At 39.5% G+C, this 16,563-nt stretch overlaps 1 protein-coding gene across 2 annotated transcripts in view; it reads left to right on the forward strand.

The window, feature by feature from the left end:
* The window catches only part of ccdc187 (coiled-coil domain containing 187), a 32,370-nt gene continuing 15,807 nt past the window's right edge, over positions 1–16,563 (forward strand). The window contains exons 1-6 of one of the 2 annotated variants that reach the window (XM_034695097.1): positions 1–137; positions 2,420–2,866; positions 4,440–4,531; positions 11,035–11,097; positions 12,368–12,506; positions 12,673–12,763. In XM_034695097.1, the coding sequence (XP_034550988.1) occupies positions 4,483–4,531; positions 11,035–11,097; positions 12,368–12,506; positions 12,673–12,763 (342 nt within the window). In that variant the 5' untranslated portion in view covers positions 1–137; positions 2,420–2,866; positions 4,440–4,482. Of the gene's footprint in view, positions 138–2,363; positions 2,867–4,439; positions 4,532–11,034; positions 11,098–12,367; positions 12,507–12,672; positions 12,764–16,563 lie in introns of those variants that run through there. The other variant, XM_034695096.1, reaches the window with a different exon arrangement.

The following is a 16,563-nucleotide window of genomic DNA, read 5'->3' on the forward strand; positions in this document are numbered from 1 at the left end:
AGCAGGGGGCGACGTTATGTCAAGAAAACCACTGTAAACTTCGAGCACTGCACACCTCTCCATTAGGCCTACATTAAGCAGATAACTTTCCAGAATTAAAATTGCTGTGCTACTTTCTGGAAAAAGCATCTCCCTGGGTAGTATTTTTTGTTCCTCTTCCATTAAATTGGTTTTTAAGTTCTTAAGAAATCAAGTTAATCTGTTCTAGCCCAAGGCCTTCAAAATCCTCTTCACTGTTAACTTTTATAAAACATTTTTAAAGGTGATTTTTTTTTTTTCTGCACAGAAATGAGATAATATTGTTTATTTTGAAATAGGAGAAATGAGGTCTCATGTCGGGCTAAAAAGCAAGCAAACAAAAAAAAAACAGCTCCCTTCAGATAATAGATAGATTGGGTATAATGGGTGTTATGGCTGTTTTTTTAATCTAAAAAAAACGTCTGCCTTTCTTGATCCAAAATGTAGTTAATCATTTCAACTGAGTGATCAGATTCCACTTGAAAACTTTTAACTTTCTTCTTTTTCTTGAGCCAACCAGTTTGCCTCCAAAACATTATCACTCCCCCTCCTTTATTTTCTGACTCACAGCTATCAAAATAATAATCTTAAAACCATTGTGCAACACTTTAACTTGGAAGTCTCATCCGCAAAAAGTGAATGGAAAACTCGTCTCGTTAAGTGCTGCCTTCAAGTACTATTGGAAATGTTGCAACTCAGTGAGCACATAGTGAGTGCGTGGTGCTGTCTGTTATCCCAGTTGTTACATGATATGGGTTAAGTGGCCCTGATAGTTAAAGCCTATTGTGTTGTTGTTCTATAGCTGCTTAAAAGTTATGGAAAGGTCTTTGTGTCTCTCAATCCGAAGTTTAGCCTTTTTAACCCTAAGTTTGAGGGTCTTATCATTTAATTGTACGGTGGCCCTGAAGGACAAAAGGTGAAACACTTTTACAAAGTAGGAGACAAATTTACATTTTGGAAAACATTTTTAAATTGTATAAAAAATTACATTAGCAAAACACTTTAACCAAGGCCAAAACAAATTTACATTTAAGAAAACAAATTTACCAAAAAAAAAAAAAAAAAACTTAAACAAGCGGTGAGACAATTTTACACTGACGGAGCACTTTTACATTCATTTTTAACAGAAAAGGGAATGTGCCAAACACTGGAAGTGTATTCCAAACGGAGTACCGGTACCATGGCTGATTTAATGGGCCATTTGCAGTTTCACTGTACCGGCCGTGTGTACTTAGACTTGAACGGCTTAATCTTTGAGACAAGCATATGCTACGGCAGGATCAACCAGGTAAGCACCCAAGTTGGTTCCTACACTTCGTGTGACGTCGCTCCGTTTGGTTTCTCTCCATCCAAACAGACTAAATGACCCCTCACTCGATCACTTCGGGATCACTTCCGGTGTTTGGTACATTCCCTTTTCTGTTAAATTTGAATGTAAATTTGTTTCAGAAATGGTAAGTGCTCCGTTGTTTGTAAAATTGTCTCACAACTTGTACAAGTTTTTTTTTTTATTTTGTAAAGTTGTTTTTTTTATTTTGTAAATTGCCAGGTTTTTTTGTGAATTAGTTTTTTTTTGTAAATTTGTTTTCTTTATTTTTATTTTTTTTGTAATTTTTATTTTTTTCGTAAATTTGTTTTCTTAAATGTTAATTTGTTTTCTTAAAATTAAAAGTGTTTTGTTCTTGGTAAAAGTGTACAGAAGAGGATTAGGGCCACCAGAGAAATAAAAAAACATTAATGTCAACATTTTTTTATTATTATTATTATTATTATGAGAAAAAAGTCAGAATTCTGAGATTAAATTCTGAAAAAAAAGTCAGAATTCTGAGATTAAAGTCACAATTCTGACTTTTTTCTCATAATAATACTAATAATTATACTAATACTAATAATACTAAAACTAATAATAATAATAATAATAACAATAATAATAATAACAATAACAATAACAATAATAGTAATAAAATATTTGACCTTAATTTTTTTCTGAGAAAAAAGTTAGAATTCTGACTTTAATCCCAGAATTCTGACTTTAATCCCAGAATTCTGAATTTAATCCCAGAATTCTGACTTTTTTTCATAATAATAATAATAATAATAATAATAATAATAATAATAATAATAATAATACAAAAATTGACCTTCGTTTTTTTTTCCAGTGGCCCTAATCCTATTCAACAAGTGTTTTGTTAATGTCATTTAGTTTTATAAAATGTAAAAAATATTTTCCAAAATGTAAATTTGTCTCCAACTTTGTAAAAGAGTTTCATCTTTTGTAAATGTGTTTTGTCCTTCAGGGCCACCGTACAATTTCCTACTTTACAACACTTTCCACATCAACTTGTTCTCTGTGATTCACAACTGATAGCGGAAGTATTTCTGCCTCTTCTTTTGTAAACAGAGTATTTTTAGTGTCGGACTTCGTGACTCGTGATTCAGCGTTGGCAAGTCTGAGCTTGAGGAGGCCCGTAAAGGCAGCAGCCGTTCACCGCCCCCTCTCTGCTGCCGAACAGGAGCTGTGAGGAAGAAGCAGCAGCAGCAGCAGCAGCCGGAGCGACAGACTGACTGTGGGCTAAGTTTGTCCGCCCTGGCTTCCCCTCACGAGTCGACGGGGCTTTGTTTCATTCATGAACAACAACCCGGCGGCTTCGCTTAGTATTCACACCAAAAGAAGAGGCGAGCACGGCCGTGATAACTTGGATACATTTGAGAGGACAGAGAGAAAGGAGAGAAAGGAGGGAGGGACTCTGAAGTTGACACTTGGCTGTCATGTTTGGGACTTGTTGAATGCGAGGCTGTGTGGTGACACATAACAGAGGAGCCTGTGTGGGCAGCGTGCTGCGAACAGGTAGGTCACAAAGACTCCTCGGCACACCAGCTGACTCAATGCTTGGCTTGTATTCATTTGACTTTACTCAACAAACAATTGGCCTTCTGCAATGCAGGTACTCTTATTTACTGTTAAGGCTTTAATGCTAAAAACACTGCTGCAGGAGTTAGCCTGGTCTCTGTCTGCTAGATCAGGGGTTCCCAAAGTGAGGGTCGGGACCCCCTGAGGGGTCGCAAAACACAAATAGGGGGGTCCTGAGATGTCTCCCAGAATGTTTAATTTTTTAAATAATCTAAAAAATAGTACATTTTACCCATTATAGTAAAATGATCGTCAAAAATAGTCACTAACCTTGAAATAAAACTTTTAAAATATAAAATGTAATGAGTTTTCTGCCTTTCTTTTTGCCAGATGACTCCTAAGTTTAGGGTTAGTGAACAGTTAATTATCTAAAGCATCAGTAGCAGTAGGTTAATTCATTAAGGCACAGGAAACACAGACACATGCTCATATAGGTAGGTTACTTTTCTGTAGACTAGCTAAATGAAGCCACATTAAATCACTTTGAGGGACAGTAGGGGTCACAAGACTTTGACACCCATACTTGCACTCTCTGTAAATAAACATGTAGATATACAATGTAACAATTCTCCAAGCAGAATTCACATATTTGTATTTATTTTATTATTTAACTATCATCTACATTTACTTTTTTAATGTAAAACTACCTCTGCACTACTCACTACTGCACTATTATCATACATTATTTTTAGCCTGCATTAGTCATGCCTATTTGTTATTCTTTTGTGTTTATAGTTGCTGTTATTATTACTATTATATTTTTATTTCTATGTCTTATTCTTATGCCTTTGTACAAAGAGAGCACAGTTTACCAAAGAAAAACTCCTTGTGTGTTCAAGCATACCTGGCCAATGAAGCTGATTCTCATTCTGATATTTTGGGGGTCACGAGCTGAAAAGTTTGGGAACCCCTGTGCTGGATCTGTCACTACCTGAGCTTCAGGGGCGATTCTAGGATCAGATGTTTAGGGGTGCTGAGCACCCAGAGAGCTGCCCCAGCCGGGGAAGATACATTTCACTGTTTTGTACATTTTAATGCAATTTCATTCCCACATTTGTGAAAGAAAAGTATAACACTTTTTGGGATAGTCTGTGACTAAACCATCAAATCTGAAACAGGTTATTTAAATGCTGAGCCACAGCAAAAGAGAAATGGATTGGAATCATAAAAGAAACATATGGTAACCCTAACTCATTTTGATATAGAATATCCTCAACATACACATAAACAGTATGTATGTTTCTGGAGTAAACCAGCCTCCTATACTGAGTACCAAAAATACCAAAAATTGACATTGGAGTTATTTTTTGGACTTTCATTTGAAATGCAATGCACAACATGTAAACACATTCACAGAAATGGACTTTTTCAATGTTTTTCTCTGGCTTTTTCCTTCTTGTCTGTATTATATCATTTGATACGTTTTGCTGGAAGACTAGTCTCTCTTGTTTACTGTATGCCCATTTCTTTAACTTTCTTCCATCTCTCCCCGTGTCCTTTCTTGTAACAGAGCCTCTTGTATCACCATGAGATAGTGACAAACCGAGAGAGTGATGGCAGAGCTGGAAATCGACCAAACTAACCTTCCACGTGTCCAAGAAGGTAAGGACACACTCCAACACGAACCCCTCCATCTGCAGAAACTTTTCACTCACTATTAAAAAAAAGTTGTACATTATTTAATGGAGCAGGTCCTGGATAATAATAATCTTTATTTATATGGCACTTTGCAAAACAGGGTTACAAAGTGCTTTAGAAATAGGAAAGAAACTAAAAGACAATACAGGAGAAATGTGAGGAAGATGAAACAATAACCTGCAGAGAGGTGACAGCTAAAAGAAATGACAGAAAGGAAGATTAAAAAAAAGGTTAAGATAAAACAGTGTTGGAAAACTAACAACAACAAAATATTAGAACAACTAAAAGATCAGAAATATGAAAATATAAAGAATGCAAAGGAGAAGGGTTTGTTTTGTGAGCCCTTCACAGATGGACCAGATACTGACCTACAGGTATTGGTACAGCAGGGATTAAGTGTTTGAACTATGGACACTTAAGTAGTGCAAATATCAAGGACGGACATGTCTGGTGTACAATTCACACAAGACGACTTCTTCTCTAGTTTGTAAAGCCGGCCTTGTCGCCAAGTTGCAGCTGTTTTCTCCTGACCTTGCTTGTCTGCTTTTTGTTTCTCTCTTTATATGTTTTGACTTTTCTTAAAGCAGTACAGGGATGCATCTTTTCTGTGTGCACTACAGATAAAGAGCAAGTAATGGGATGGATGTTTGTGATATTTGGGGAAGGAAATGCTATCACACGAGAGAGGAAGACTTCTATAAAGTTTATTATTTTTAAATTATGACAAGTCAAGTTATGGCTTCTGCAAAATAAACAGTCCAAAACGGAAGTTTATAAAAACCCACAGAGAGAATTGATGAGCCCTCTTTCTTGGACTTACTGGTGAAGACAGACTTCAAGATGACAAGTTGAAGAGTTAAAATGAAGTTAGAGTTAGGGTTCATTTATCTACATCACTAAATAACTTGTCATAGCCATGCTAATGCAGCTCTTATGAACATGCTCAGTCATATCTGCTCTCACGTCTGTATGAAACACTCCCAGGTAAGAACGGATGAGCCGAGGCCTGAGTGTAGACAGTTGACTCAGCCTTTGGCGTGTCCACACTAATGAACAGGGTTTGAAATAGGTCTGCTTGTCTTTTATCATGGGAGATAATTCAGCACTTCACTCTTGTTTTTCATACACAAAGGGCACAGTGTGCAGCTTTGCATTTTCATGCTTAACCAAGCAGAGGCTGGTGCTCAAACAAAGACAGCAACCACAGCAATAAACTGCTCATTGAGACAATTGTGACAGTTACAATCAAACGTCTGGCCCGTGTTCTTTTTACAGCTCATCGTTTACTTTCTCCAGACGGATTTAAACAGACTGTGCTGCTGTGTCTCTCTGCAGCACGGTGGTCATTTACTTCACGTCCCAGTGTGGGTGTTTATGTTTCAATTTCCCTCAGAGCCGTAGATCCTCGTGTCCCACTTCTCCTTCACTTTCCTCCTCATACAAGAATCTCAGCCAAGTCAACTTTCTTTGTTTTCACTGCCCCCCTTTATCAGTTCCTGTTTTGTCCCTCCTCTGGCTGCTCCTGATTTAGCCTGATGTGTCGAGGGAATGCAGCTCCCGGAGGAATTCCCCCTTCTCCTCACCCCCCTCCCTCTCCGTTCCTAATTCCACTCTCACCAACTGACCTAGAGCCCCATTGCCCCTCACCTCTCTTTGTTTTCCATGACAGCTTGGTCCAGTTCATGGGCTGGCTGGCTGGCTGGCCCAGTGCACCCAAGTTTATAACACGCACAGAGCTGTGGGATGAACTGGCACTTAGTGGTGAAATTTTGTGTGAGAAAAAGCAGTATGCTAGAGAAGAGAAGAGACCAGAGAGGAGGAGAGAGAAAGAGAGAGGGAGACAGCGTGTGGGCGGTCGGTGGGGGATTTTGGCTGAAAATAGAACCCTTGTCATTTTCTCCTTTCGCCAGTTTCTTTGTTTGGCAGGCTCTCGGTTCTGCTGCTATCCAAGTGGCCGTGAAGATGAAAGAATGATATCTCTGTCGGTGTTTGATCGGCTGCTCCCTCGTGCTGGATGCCTGAGATAATCTGCATAATTGTGTTTGATGATTTAATGTCAGTTCTCAAATGCTGGACTGAGGTTTTTAGCTGTCGTATGAAAAGACAGACGGCACACTCTCCCCTTTTTTGAGATTTCATCACATCAGCAGGAATTGGAAATAGCGAGGCATGTGATTTTCCAGTAGTAATTTGAAGTACTTTAAAGGGCAGGAGGCATTAAAGTATGAAATAGTTTCCTTGCTGCAGTTTACCTCACTGCAGGGTCAGGCTGCACACATAGTTTAGGAACACATAGTAGGTTTCTGCATATATTTCTAAGTGTTGTTGCACTGCACTCTTTGTGAGACAGTCTTTCCCACTCTTGAGTTGTCACAGCCAATTTCTGTTTTCAGCTGGATCTTTGTGTTACGATCCTCTTAGGGGGAAAGACCGGGTCCAGCAGGGTCCTTTCAGCGCCCTTATTAAGGAGCTTATATTGGAGGTCTCTCAAGATATTTGAAAACACACTCAGCCTGGACTCGCCTAACACCCTTTCCTTTTAAAACCTGTTCAGCAGTCATAATAACACACTCTCCTTGTCCCGCCTCTCGAAGGGTAATGTGACCGTAGTTTAAAGGAGTTTGGAAAAACAAGTTAACCCGCAATGCAGACACACCCGCGCACACAGACCTGACACCTTCCTCTATCTTTTCCCTCCTTTTCCTTTTTTCGTTCTGCTTTCAAAGTCGGATTTAGGAGCAAACTCATGTTTTGGACTGTCGGATTAAAATCAAGCCTTTGACTTAATCCCTCTGTGTTGACAGACTGGACGCAAAAGGGCAGGTGGGAGATCCGTTTAGCGGGTAGTCTGCTAAGCTCTGCGACAGGTGTAAGTGGTAATGCGTGTCTGTCTTTGGTATGGGTTAGCTATCAGTGTAGACTTATGCGGTCATTTCTGGTGTAAACGGACACTTCTGATGGCTTAGTGCTGTCTGGGTGATTTCTGTTTGGTTGAACTTTGACTGTTTATCCTCTGAGGACAGAAACATGCACGGAGAATTATTCTGAGCGAGACACTTCTCTCTGTTTTTTGGCTTCAGAGTGGAGTTTAGGTGAATTTCACAACAGCACTATTTCTCACTTCCTTATTTACAGAAGTGGACAAAGAGGAGACATCCACAGTTTGACTTGTCATATCAACTGTGAGGCTTTTCTCTAAATATTGAGATCCTAAGTTTCATTGTCAGAGTTGGCTTTAGTAGGTCAATTATGAAAGAGAGGAGGAGTCTCTACGTTAGGTCGAGCATGAATGTGAGAACAGATAGAGATCAGGGAATGTATGTGTCTGTGGAGGAGAAAAACAACATCTAGTCCACAGTGAAAGCACAAACTGTTTAAGAGACTAAACACAGAAGTTAATGTTTAGTCTGTTCTAATCTGGCTACCAGAGATACTAAAGAATAAAGACAGGATAAACTCTTCTTATTATGAATCTGGAGGCCTCACATCCGCTCTCATCGTCCGTGGTACCACCCAGCCAAACCTGTAAGTAGCAATACACACCAAGGTCCTTTTTTATTGTTCATTCCTGCATTAGTTTGTTCAAGTTTCTCCTTACAAAGGAATCAGAAAACAACTAATTTAAGCTTTAAGTAAAACGAATAGAGAATTGGTGTCTTATCTTTGAAAATAAGGCTGAAATAAGCATCAATTTGGATCAATATATGAATTCAGTGATTGGTAATCAATCAAAGAGCTGCAAAGACTTATCTGTTAGCCAATCAGCTGATTTAAAATGCTGCTTTTCTTGTCATTAATGAGAGCACAGAGAAGAAGAGATGTTTGGCCTTTTCTGCTTGAGGAAAAGAAGCAATAATGAGAGACAACAGTGTATTATGATTAGCATTTTCCACATGTTTTGACATTTCAAATACATAAATAAATAAATACATAAAAACTGTAAATTCATAAATAAACAGTCAAGTTATGTATACTGAGTATACTTGTTTGATTAATTAAAGATGCAAAGGGTCATTAGTTGCAGCCAAGCGGCAACCTCCGGTCTCAAACGATGAAGCCCATGCAGAAGTTTTATAAACTGCAATTCACTGAGACTCCGCTTGAGGCTGGCTGCAGAAACACCGGAAACCACATACACATCAATTCAAAAAAGACGATCTTTGCAGCAGAAAAAAACATGTTTACAGCCTGGTTCAAAAAACGTCTTGGTTCTTTGTAGCTAATTTCTCTATCAGCACACACTGTACGGGGGTGAATTATTTTCTAACGCGACGGTTCAGAAGATATTAAGATTACAAGTTTTTGCCCAAATAAGGACATGACTGACTTGACTCCCGGACGGGAACACGTAGCTGTTGGCTAAGAGGCTCAAACTCTGCCTCTTTCCGTCACACTTTACCTGGTTGAGTTCCGCATTTCCAATATGGCTGCCGCCGTCGATTGGCTTCAAAACAGCGCTCAGGAACAGATGGGTGACGTCTTAGATACTACATCCATATTTTATACAGTCTATGGTTGCAGCGCTAATCCAATCTGTAAATTTTTGTTATGATATACCTTTATTTTGAAAATCCCATGGCATGTCTCACCACTGTTTCCCTTCTGTCTATTGCTATTAATAGCCATAAGTAAGAGTATCATACCACTCACAGCCCCCTCTTTTCTTTTCTTCATATTTTTGGGCATTTTCGCCTTCTCTGGATAGGATGACTGAAGAGAGACAGGAAGTGTGGGAAGTAGAGAGTGGTGGAAGAAATGCAGCAAATGGTCAAGGTTGGGAGTCGAACCTGCGACCCCTGCAATGAGGACCAGAGACCTCTATATATATGGGGCACACTAAAACTGCTAGTCAAACAGCACCCAAGCACCCTCATTTAATGGAAGCACCACCACACTGTCAGACATTGTGATAACGAGGGATAACTTAATTTATGCGTCATAAAATGTATCTGGGTTAATTTAAACAGCACGTCACTTTAATGTGTGCCAGCTCCTGCTGTGAACACTTGAGTATCCTCTGCATTAATCACATGGGTGTAAACATAGGTGTCCTCTCCATAGCCTCTGAGAGGCTGAGTGAAGGATAATTAACAGGGCCGGTGTTTTTAATAGGCATGGCCTCCGGATCAGTCTGGAGGCTTTACCCTCCACAGTGAGCTAAATCGAGTCTCAAACAACATTTTCTGTCCTTCTGCTGGAAACTGAAGGTTGAACCATTGTGGTCAAGGAAAGGCCAATCTGGGTCCCCTGATGAAAATCAAGGAGAACGCAGAGCAGAGAGCTGTGTGTCTGCAGACAGCGAGGACATTGAGTATGCAGCTGGGCCACAGAGCTGCTGTCTGTGTTTATTTTCTCTCAAGTAACTTCTTTGAGTTTGTTTGACAGTCTTTAAACAAATATTAGCTGCAGAGCACGCACCCCGGCCCGCCGTGGCTCATTGGTACTTCTGTAAGCACTTAGCATGTTTACTGATTAAGCTATTAATAGCAGATCATAGAGTAGTTTCAAAGTGAAGGTGCTCACCACTTCATGATTTGAGTTTTCAAATAAATTGAAGCCAAAATAAAGTAGTTAACATTCTCCTCTGATGACTCCCTGTGTTTGAGGACGCTCTCATTTGCTTGCTTACACACACCACAGCCTCAGACAATGCTGGGAGCCGTTAATGGCACGAAACGGATATCTTTTAGGAGCGTATACTGCAGCAGGTGGATAGATTAAAGGATCATGGAAAAGGGGAGACTCAGTTTGCTGCAGAGTGGCTCAATATGGAGAACCAATTAGAGTCAGTGTAAAGAGAGCTCTGAGTTAAAGCCTTTGGATTTCTCACAGCCTCACTCTACATACATTTGTTCCATCCTCACAGGCTGCAGTCTAAAAGGTTGCAGGTGGTTCCTAAACTTTGCATCTTCATTTGGTAGTCATAGTGAGCACTTGAGGGAAAGGAGAACTTTTATGTACTCGTTCAGATCTTTTCAACAGCAATTTTAAAAACCAATGTGCATACATGTATGCACACACATCCAAATGGACCAAGTCAGATGATTGCTTTTCTTAGAATGAGGTCAGCTTGTTCCTCTGTTCCTTCTAAACCCAGTAACTTTGGCAGGACAGTAAAATTGTGGTCAGCGCCATGTCTCTGAATTATTGGTTCCCTGTTATGTTGGTTTCTTTAAGAGAGCCTTTTATATATTTATACAAGCAATTTATGCCAAAGTGGTGAGTGGTTTCCTCTTTATATAGCTCTGAAGGACACTCTGTCTCTTTTGTCAAATAAACAGCTATCATGACACACAGCACTTGTGTCCTGTATTATTTCCTTGACACGGAGTGCTGAACCAAAACTCCTCTCTATCGTCTTTTTTTGAACACATACTGATTGAGCGGTACAATGTCATTTCAGATTGTTCCTATTTTCTGTTGTTTGGGAAAGAGTTAGTAAAAGTTTTCTTCTTGTGTTGTTTCAGTGTGCCAGTGTTTTGCTGTGCTGGAGGATGGAGTGTTAGCACACAACCTGCAGGAGCAGGAAAGTAAGTACAATGTCAAGCTGCCCTGACAGCTGCACAGCTGCAAACATATGCTGTAATTTATATTATCTCAGCTTCCTCCAGTGTCTCTATGATTCACCACTTTCTGTGTGTGGGAATCTGTCCTACGTCCTTGTGTTGAAGTCTTTCACTGAGGGTGATACTTAGCAGCTCATAAAATTAAAAATGACCGCACTAGAGAGTAAAAGAACTGAATCATACCATGGCTTATAAAAAGCAAACTAAACTATGAGCATTGATCTCCTATTTTGTTCACTCTTGTTTGTTAAAGGTGATACAGTAAAGTAGGGTTGCAAAATTCCAGGAATTTTCAAAGTTGGAAACTTTCCATGGGAAATAACAGGAATTTATGGGAATAAACCAGGAATTTACTAAATTGAAGGTTGGCTCTTAATAGGGAACTTTAGTTAGGGAAAATATATTTTAGCATAATCCTGACTAAAACAACCAGATTTCATGCAAGTACAGTTGAATATGTATGCAGAGCCATCCTCAACAAGGCTGGACAGTGACACTGAAGAGGAAGAGTCAGAGTTGGATGTTGATGAGACCAAGGAAGAGCCCATTGCCTGAAAGGGTTTAGCAAAAATGCAGAGACTAGGCTTGAGAAGCTTAAGAGAAGATGCTTTTTTATTTGCATGTTGAATGGGAGTTTTTTGGAGGGAGAGGGGCTCTTTTCATTTAATATTTTGAATGGGACTTTGTTGGGATTGTATTTGTTAAATTTTAAATGGGTTTGGTCGGGGGATGTGTAATATTTAACTCAACATTCATGTTTTTGTTTGATAAAGTTCTACTTACAAATAAATGTGTTTTAATTGTATTATTTTGGATGGATGTCTGCTAAAAACAAATATTTGTGCTTTGATATGATACCTTTCCATGAAATTACCCTCAATTCCCAGTTAATTCCCATTGATTCCCATAAATTCCCATAATGCCCATGGAAAGTTTCCAATTTGGAATATTTCCAAAATTCCCTAGCTTAACTTCTCATGGAAATTTACCGGAAACTTTCCACCTCTTTGCAACCCTAATACAAAGTGACGAGCCATTTGGTGCCTCTTATTAAAATTCCTCACTTAGGGTCAGCTTGTCACAGATTTTCAAAATATATCACACAACAGACATCAATACTCCAAAATCAGAACATTTCACATCAACTCAAATGAATGATGTAGATTAGGCCCTCCATCACCTCTCGTTGAAGTCTTTCTCACCCTCTCCTTTCTGCTCTGCTTCTCCCTCATAGTTGAGAAGTACTATTCCACCAACATCCAGAAGAACCAACTCGTGCAAAATGACATCCGAGTTGCTAAAAAGCTGCAGGATGAGGAGGAGGAGGAGCAGCTGCATCAGAGTACCGTCCTCAGACAGACCTCCAGACAACTGTAGGTGACCCATACTCCTGAAGCTCACTGTAACACTGCTCATACTGCATGTCTTTATGTACTGCATGTACCCAAACGTGAAGAGAAATCTTCTTTATTTTTGATGATGTGTTTGTATTTGCATCAATTATTCACTTGTGTATTTTCCTGCTTTTCAATTCCACAGAGAGGCGGAGGACTTTGAGTATGCCCGTTTGATCCAGGAGGAGATCCAGCGCTGTGCTGAGGAGGCGCAGAGGAGAGAGCTGGATGATGAGGTGAGCACAAGAAGTGTGAGCAGATTTGATCATGTGTGTACATGGAGTTAAAAATATATCAAAGTGATGCTTTTAAGATCATGGACTATTAAAGAAGAAGAGTTCACATTCAGTTACGTTGACCTTCAGTCTGCGCAGGTGGTCATGTGATCTACTCCTCCGCTCTCACGTCATTTTATTTGAAGGAGTTCCCAAAGCCAGTAAAAAGAGTACAAAGGTCAGTTCTGACAACACGTGAAGCGTCACCTGCAGCACACCTCAGTGATAATCTTATTTTAATTTAAAAATCTGCAGCCGTTAGTGTCTGTACAAAGCTTTATTTCACTCTCAGGCTTTACGAACACTCTGCTGTAATTAACTCTAACTATTAAAATGAAAAGACTCCACATTTAGTAAGACTACAGAGAGCTTATTAAAGGTACAGTGAGTGGTATTTCGTGGCATTTAGCAGAACACACTTAAAAATGAATATTATATTCATGAGTATCTTTAAATTGGACGTATAATCACCCGAATATAACAAACATTGTTTCTGATAACTTAGAAATGAACCTTTAATATCTACATAAGAGTGGGTCCTCTTCCACAGAGGCTGCCATCTTGCACGGCCATGCTATGGACAAATTAGTATTTAGTGAGTGGTTGCACGAGATGCACTGGTTTGAAGCAGAGAGGAAGAGTGGTTGTTGTGGGCAAAATAATTTGTATTGATAGACGTTTTTAATTGTAAAACTTGACAAATGGAGGACCATACTTGTCATGCATCACAGGAGCTTCTTGTCCTAGAAGGGCCACCGTCGCTTCACAGACGGGAGGGATGAGCAAGATAGTGTTTCAGTGTAGAAACTGACCGCTACTGTACACAGGGGCGTTTCCAGAAATGTTTGATCAGGGTGGCTCATCTGAGACTCTCACATAGGCAGGGGTGGCCAGTGCATTTACAAATAAATAACATTTACCCTTTCTGTTTTCACAACTTTTCATTAAAGTATTAAACAGTTGTTATATTCCTTTTGACTTAAAAACATGAAAAAGTGACATAAAACTTCTAAGCTTAATAATTAAGGTCTTACAAAAGATGTTTTTTCAAAGTCACATTTGAGGGCACTAATAAAGAAATCTACTGTCAGCCTTTTAACTCATCCTAAATTGTAGATTTTAACAGAAACCCGACCTCTGACAAGGCAAACAGCCAATTATAGTTTAGGATTTTGGGGTGGCCCCTGGGGTGGCCTGTTGGATTTCAATGGGTGCCAGTGCCACCCTTGGCCACCCCTCTGGACACGCCACTGGCTGTACCTTTAAAATATGGCGGATATGAATGAGGCCTTAGGGATGCATAGAGCTATTTTGAATAAATGTATAGTAACTTAAAGGTTTTCATACACTTTTCTTCTCCCACAATGAATATTATATGTCTATGTCTGTAACAGCAAATGAACATGTTCATTAATCCTGCAAACACAACATGCATTTAATTCTCTATTACCGTTCTCAATGATGAAACAGCTACTACTGTGTGGATGAGAGGGAGGATGTAACATATTTGAGCCCTAACTGCATTTAACAGTCTAAATATCATCCAATTATCATTGAGGCTACCTCTGGGGCATTAACTGCCCTAGCCTCTTGTAGATGAGAGGTTCAAAACACAGATGTGTCCCATCAATCAGAACAGATGGACTGAAGTGAGCCTCAACTTTGAGAGATATTCCTGCTAGACTGAGGTCCTACTTTTCTGTCCTTTATGCTCACTCTGTCAGCCAAGTTTTAATGTCTTTAAACTTGACTTGATTCATGTTTGAATAAATTAAGAGAATGTTCTGGATGAGAGATATCTAGATGGAAACAAGGTTGGAAATCATGGCCCTTTACCAGTCACTCATTTTGTCATCTTTGATTTTAAACCTGCATGTTTTGACCTTATCTTGAAACTGTATGTTGTCCAAGCTGCTTAAAAGCCACAAACATGACAGCAAGGTTTGAAAAGATAAATGTTTTGAGGTATTTGCTCCTGGGAGGGGAACAGCCACAGCAGAGCAAGACACTGCATAGACAAGTTAAACTCGTCACATTGCAGCGATGAAACTGAACTTTTGACTAAACCAAAGCAAGACGAGAGGTAAAAGTCTGCCTCAAATCTAACTTTTGAGTGTTGAAAACTGTCCTTTTTCTGCCTCACAGACCAAGTAGCCGTGTTCAGCTTGAAATCATGTCAGTTGCAATTAATCCCAAACCACTATCTAGCGTGATACACAATGGACTGTGTTAATGGATAGTGCTGTAATTGATTATCTGCCTCAGTAAATGTTGAAGCGTGTAGGAAGAATTTTGGTGGAGCATAACGTAGCAGCTTGTGAAGGTAGATTAAAGGTTCTTTGTATTTCAGACTGTAGTACTGTATGCAGAAAGAGCTGGTCATTATATAAAAGGCCAATCACAGCAGTCGCCACTAACCTTGAAATAGCAGCAGCATTATCCTTTAAGTTCTGCACAATCAGCACGCAGACTCGTGGAGTTACATGACACATGGGACATACTTATGTATCATTTAATTATCTGCCTGTTACCAGCAGGTCAGGGAGTCTTACATGGTTCACTTTGCCCTCTCTTAGGACTATCTGGGTCCATAATGAATGGCGGTTGCAGCAAAGTGCTGCTCTGGGGCTCTGCTGCATCCACTATACAAGCAGAGTCAGCTGTTAGACTGAGACACACGCTGTCAGCTACCCATGCAGATGACAGCTCAATCTATTTCTCCTGTGGCTGATTTTAGACGTTGACCATGAGTGTCCTCAAACATTCACCCATGTGGGCTCTTTAAGTCTTGGTGGACACACTTGACATCTTTTAAACTTTGTGAAAGAGGCAGGTTGAGTAAAAAAACACCAGCTTAGTTCAGTGTTTAATCTAGAGTGGCTCAGTCTTTATGAGGTTACCCTTTCCATTAAATGGTTTAGCATTGTAATCCAGTTTACCAAACTGGTTTGTCTGAACCTGTTTTGTTTTTCCACAAGTTAAATCTCAATCGAATGACACGCCATGTTGATAAAATGACAAATCTTTTAATCGGTGGTTACAGCTGAGAAACTCCTTACAACTGTTTTATCTTCATATTGTAATTTAGCGTCAAATTCGCAAATCTCAGCCTTGATCACTGTGAATCTCGTACCTGATAAATTATATTTCCCCTGACTCAATTTTTCTTTTTTATGCTAATTAGAATTAACGATAAAAGCCTTATTTAAGCTTGTTTGTTTGTTTGTATTCAAAGTCATATTTATGGGCTTTCATGCCTTTATTCAGAGAGGATAGGACAGTGGATAGACAGTGGATAGAGCAGCAAACAGAGGAGAGAGAGTGGGGAGTGACATGCGAGAAAAGGGCTGCAGGATGGTATTGAACCCGGGTCACCTGCTTGAGGACTATAGGCTGTTTTCGAAACGGCCTGCTACATACTACTGCGTTTGAATTTAGTATGTAATATGACTGTTCTGTTGGATCTGATCTGCAGTATGCTGAGCCAGACGTCACTGGTTTCTGGTTTCGGAAAGCAGAAGTAAACAATGGCCGGGCTGATACAGAAACTGCTTCTTTAGCATCCACTTATGATTTGAAAAGTTAAGAAGTAATTTATATGGAATTAATAATTTTCACAGCAAGTAAAAACTGAGTTCCCCCGTCAAAAAAGAAGAAAAAAGCAAAAAGCAGAACAAGTACTGTGCATTATGGGAAACATAATGTTTTGTAGCTGCATACAATTATTAACTTTTAACGTGTAAGACAAAACAATGTAATCT

The sequence above is a fragment of the Notolabrus celidotus genome, chromosome 11 (genome assembly GCF_009762535.1).
Source record: "Notolabrus celidotus isolate fNotCel1 chromosome 11, fNotCel1.pri, whole genome shotgun sequence".
In the NCBI taxonomy this organism is placed as follows: domain Eukaryota; kingdom Metazoa; phylum Chordata; class Actinopteri; order Labriformes; family Labridae; genus Notolabrus; species Notolabrus celidotus.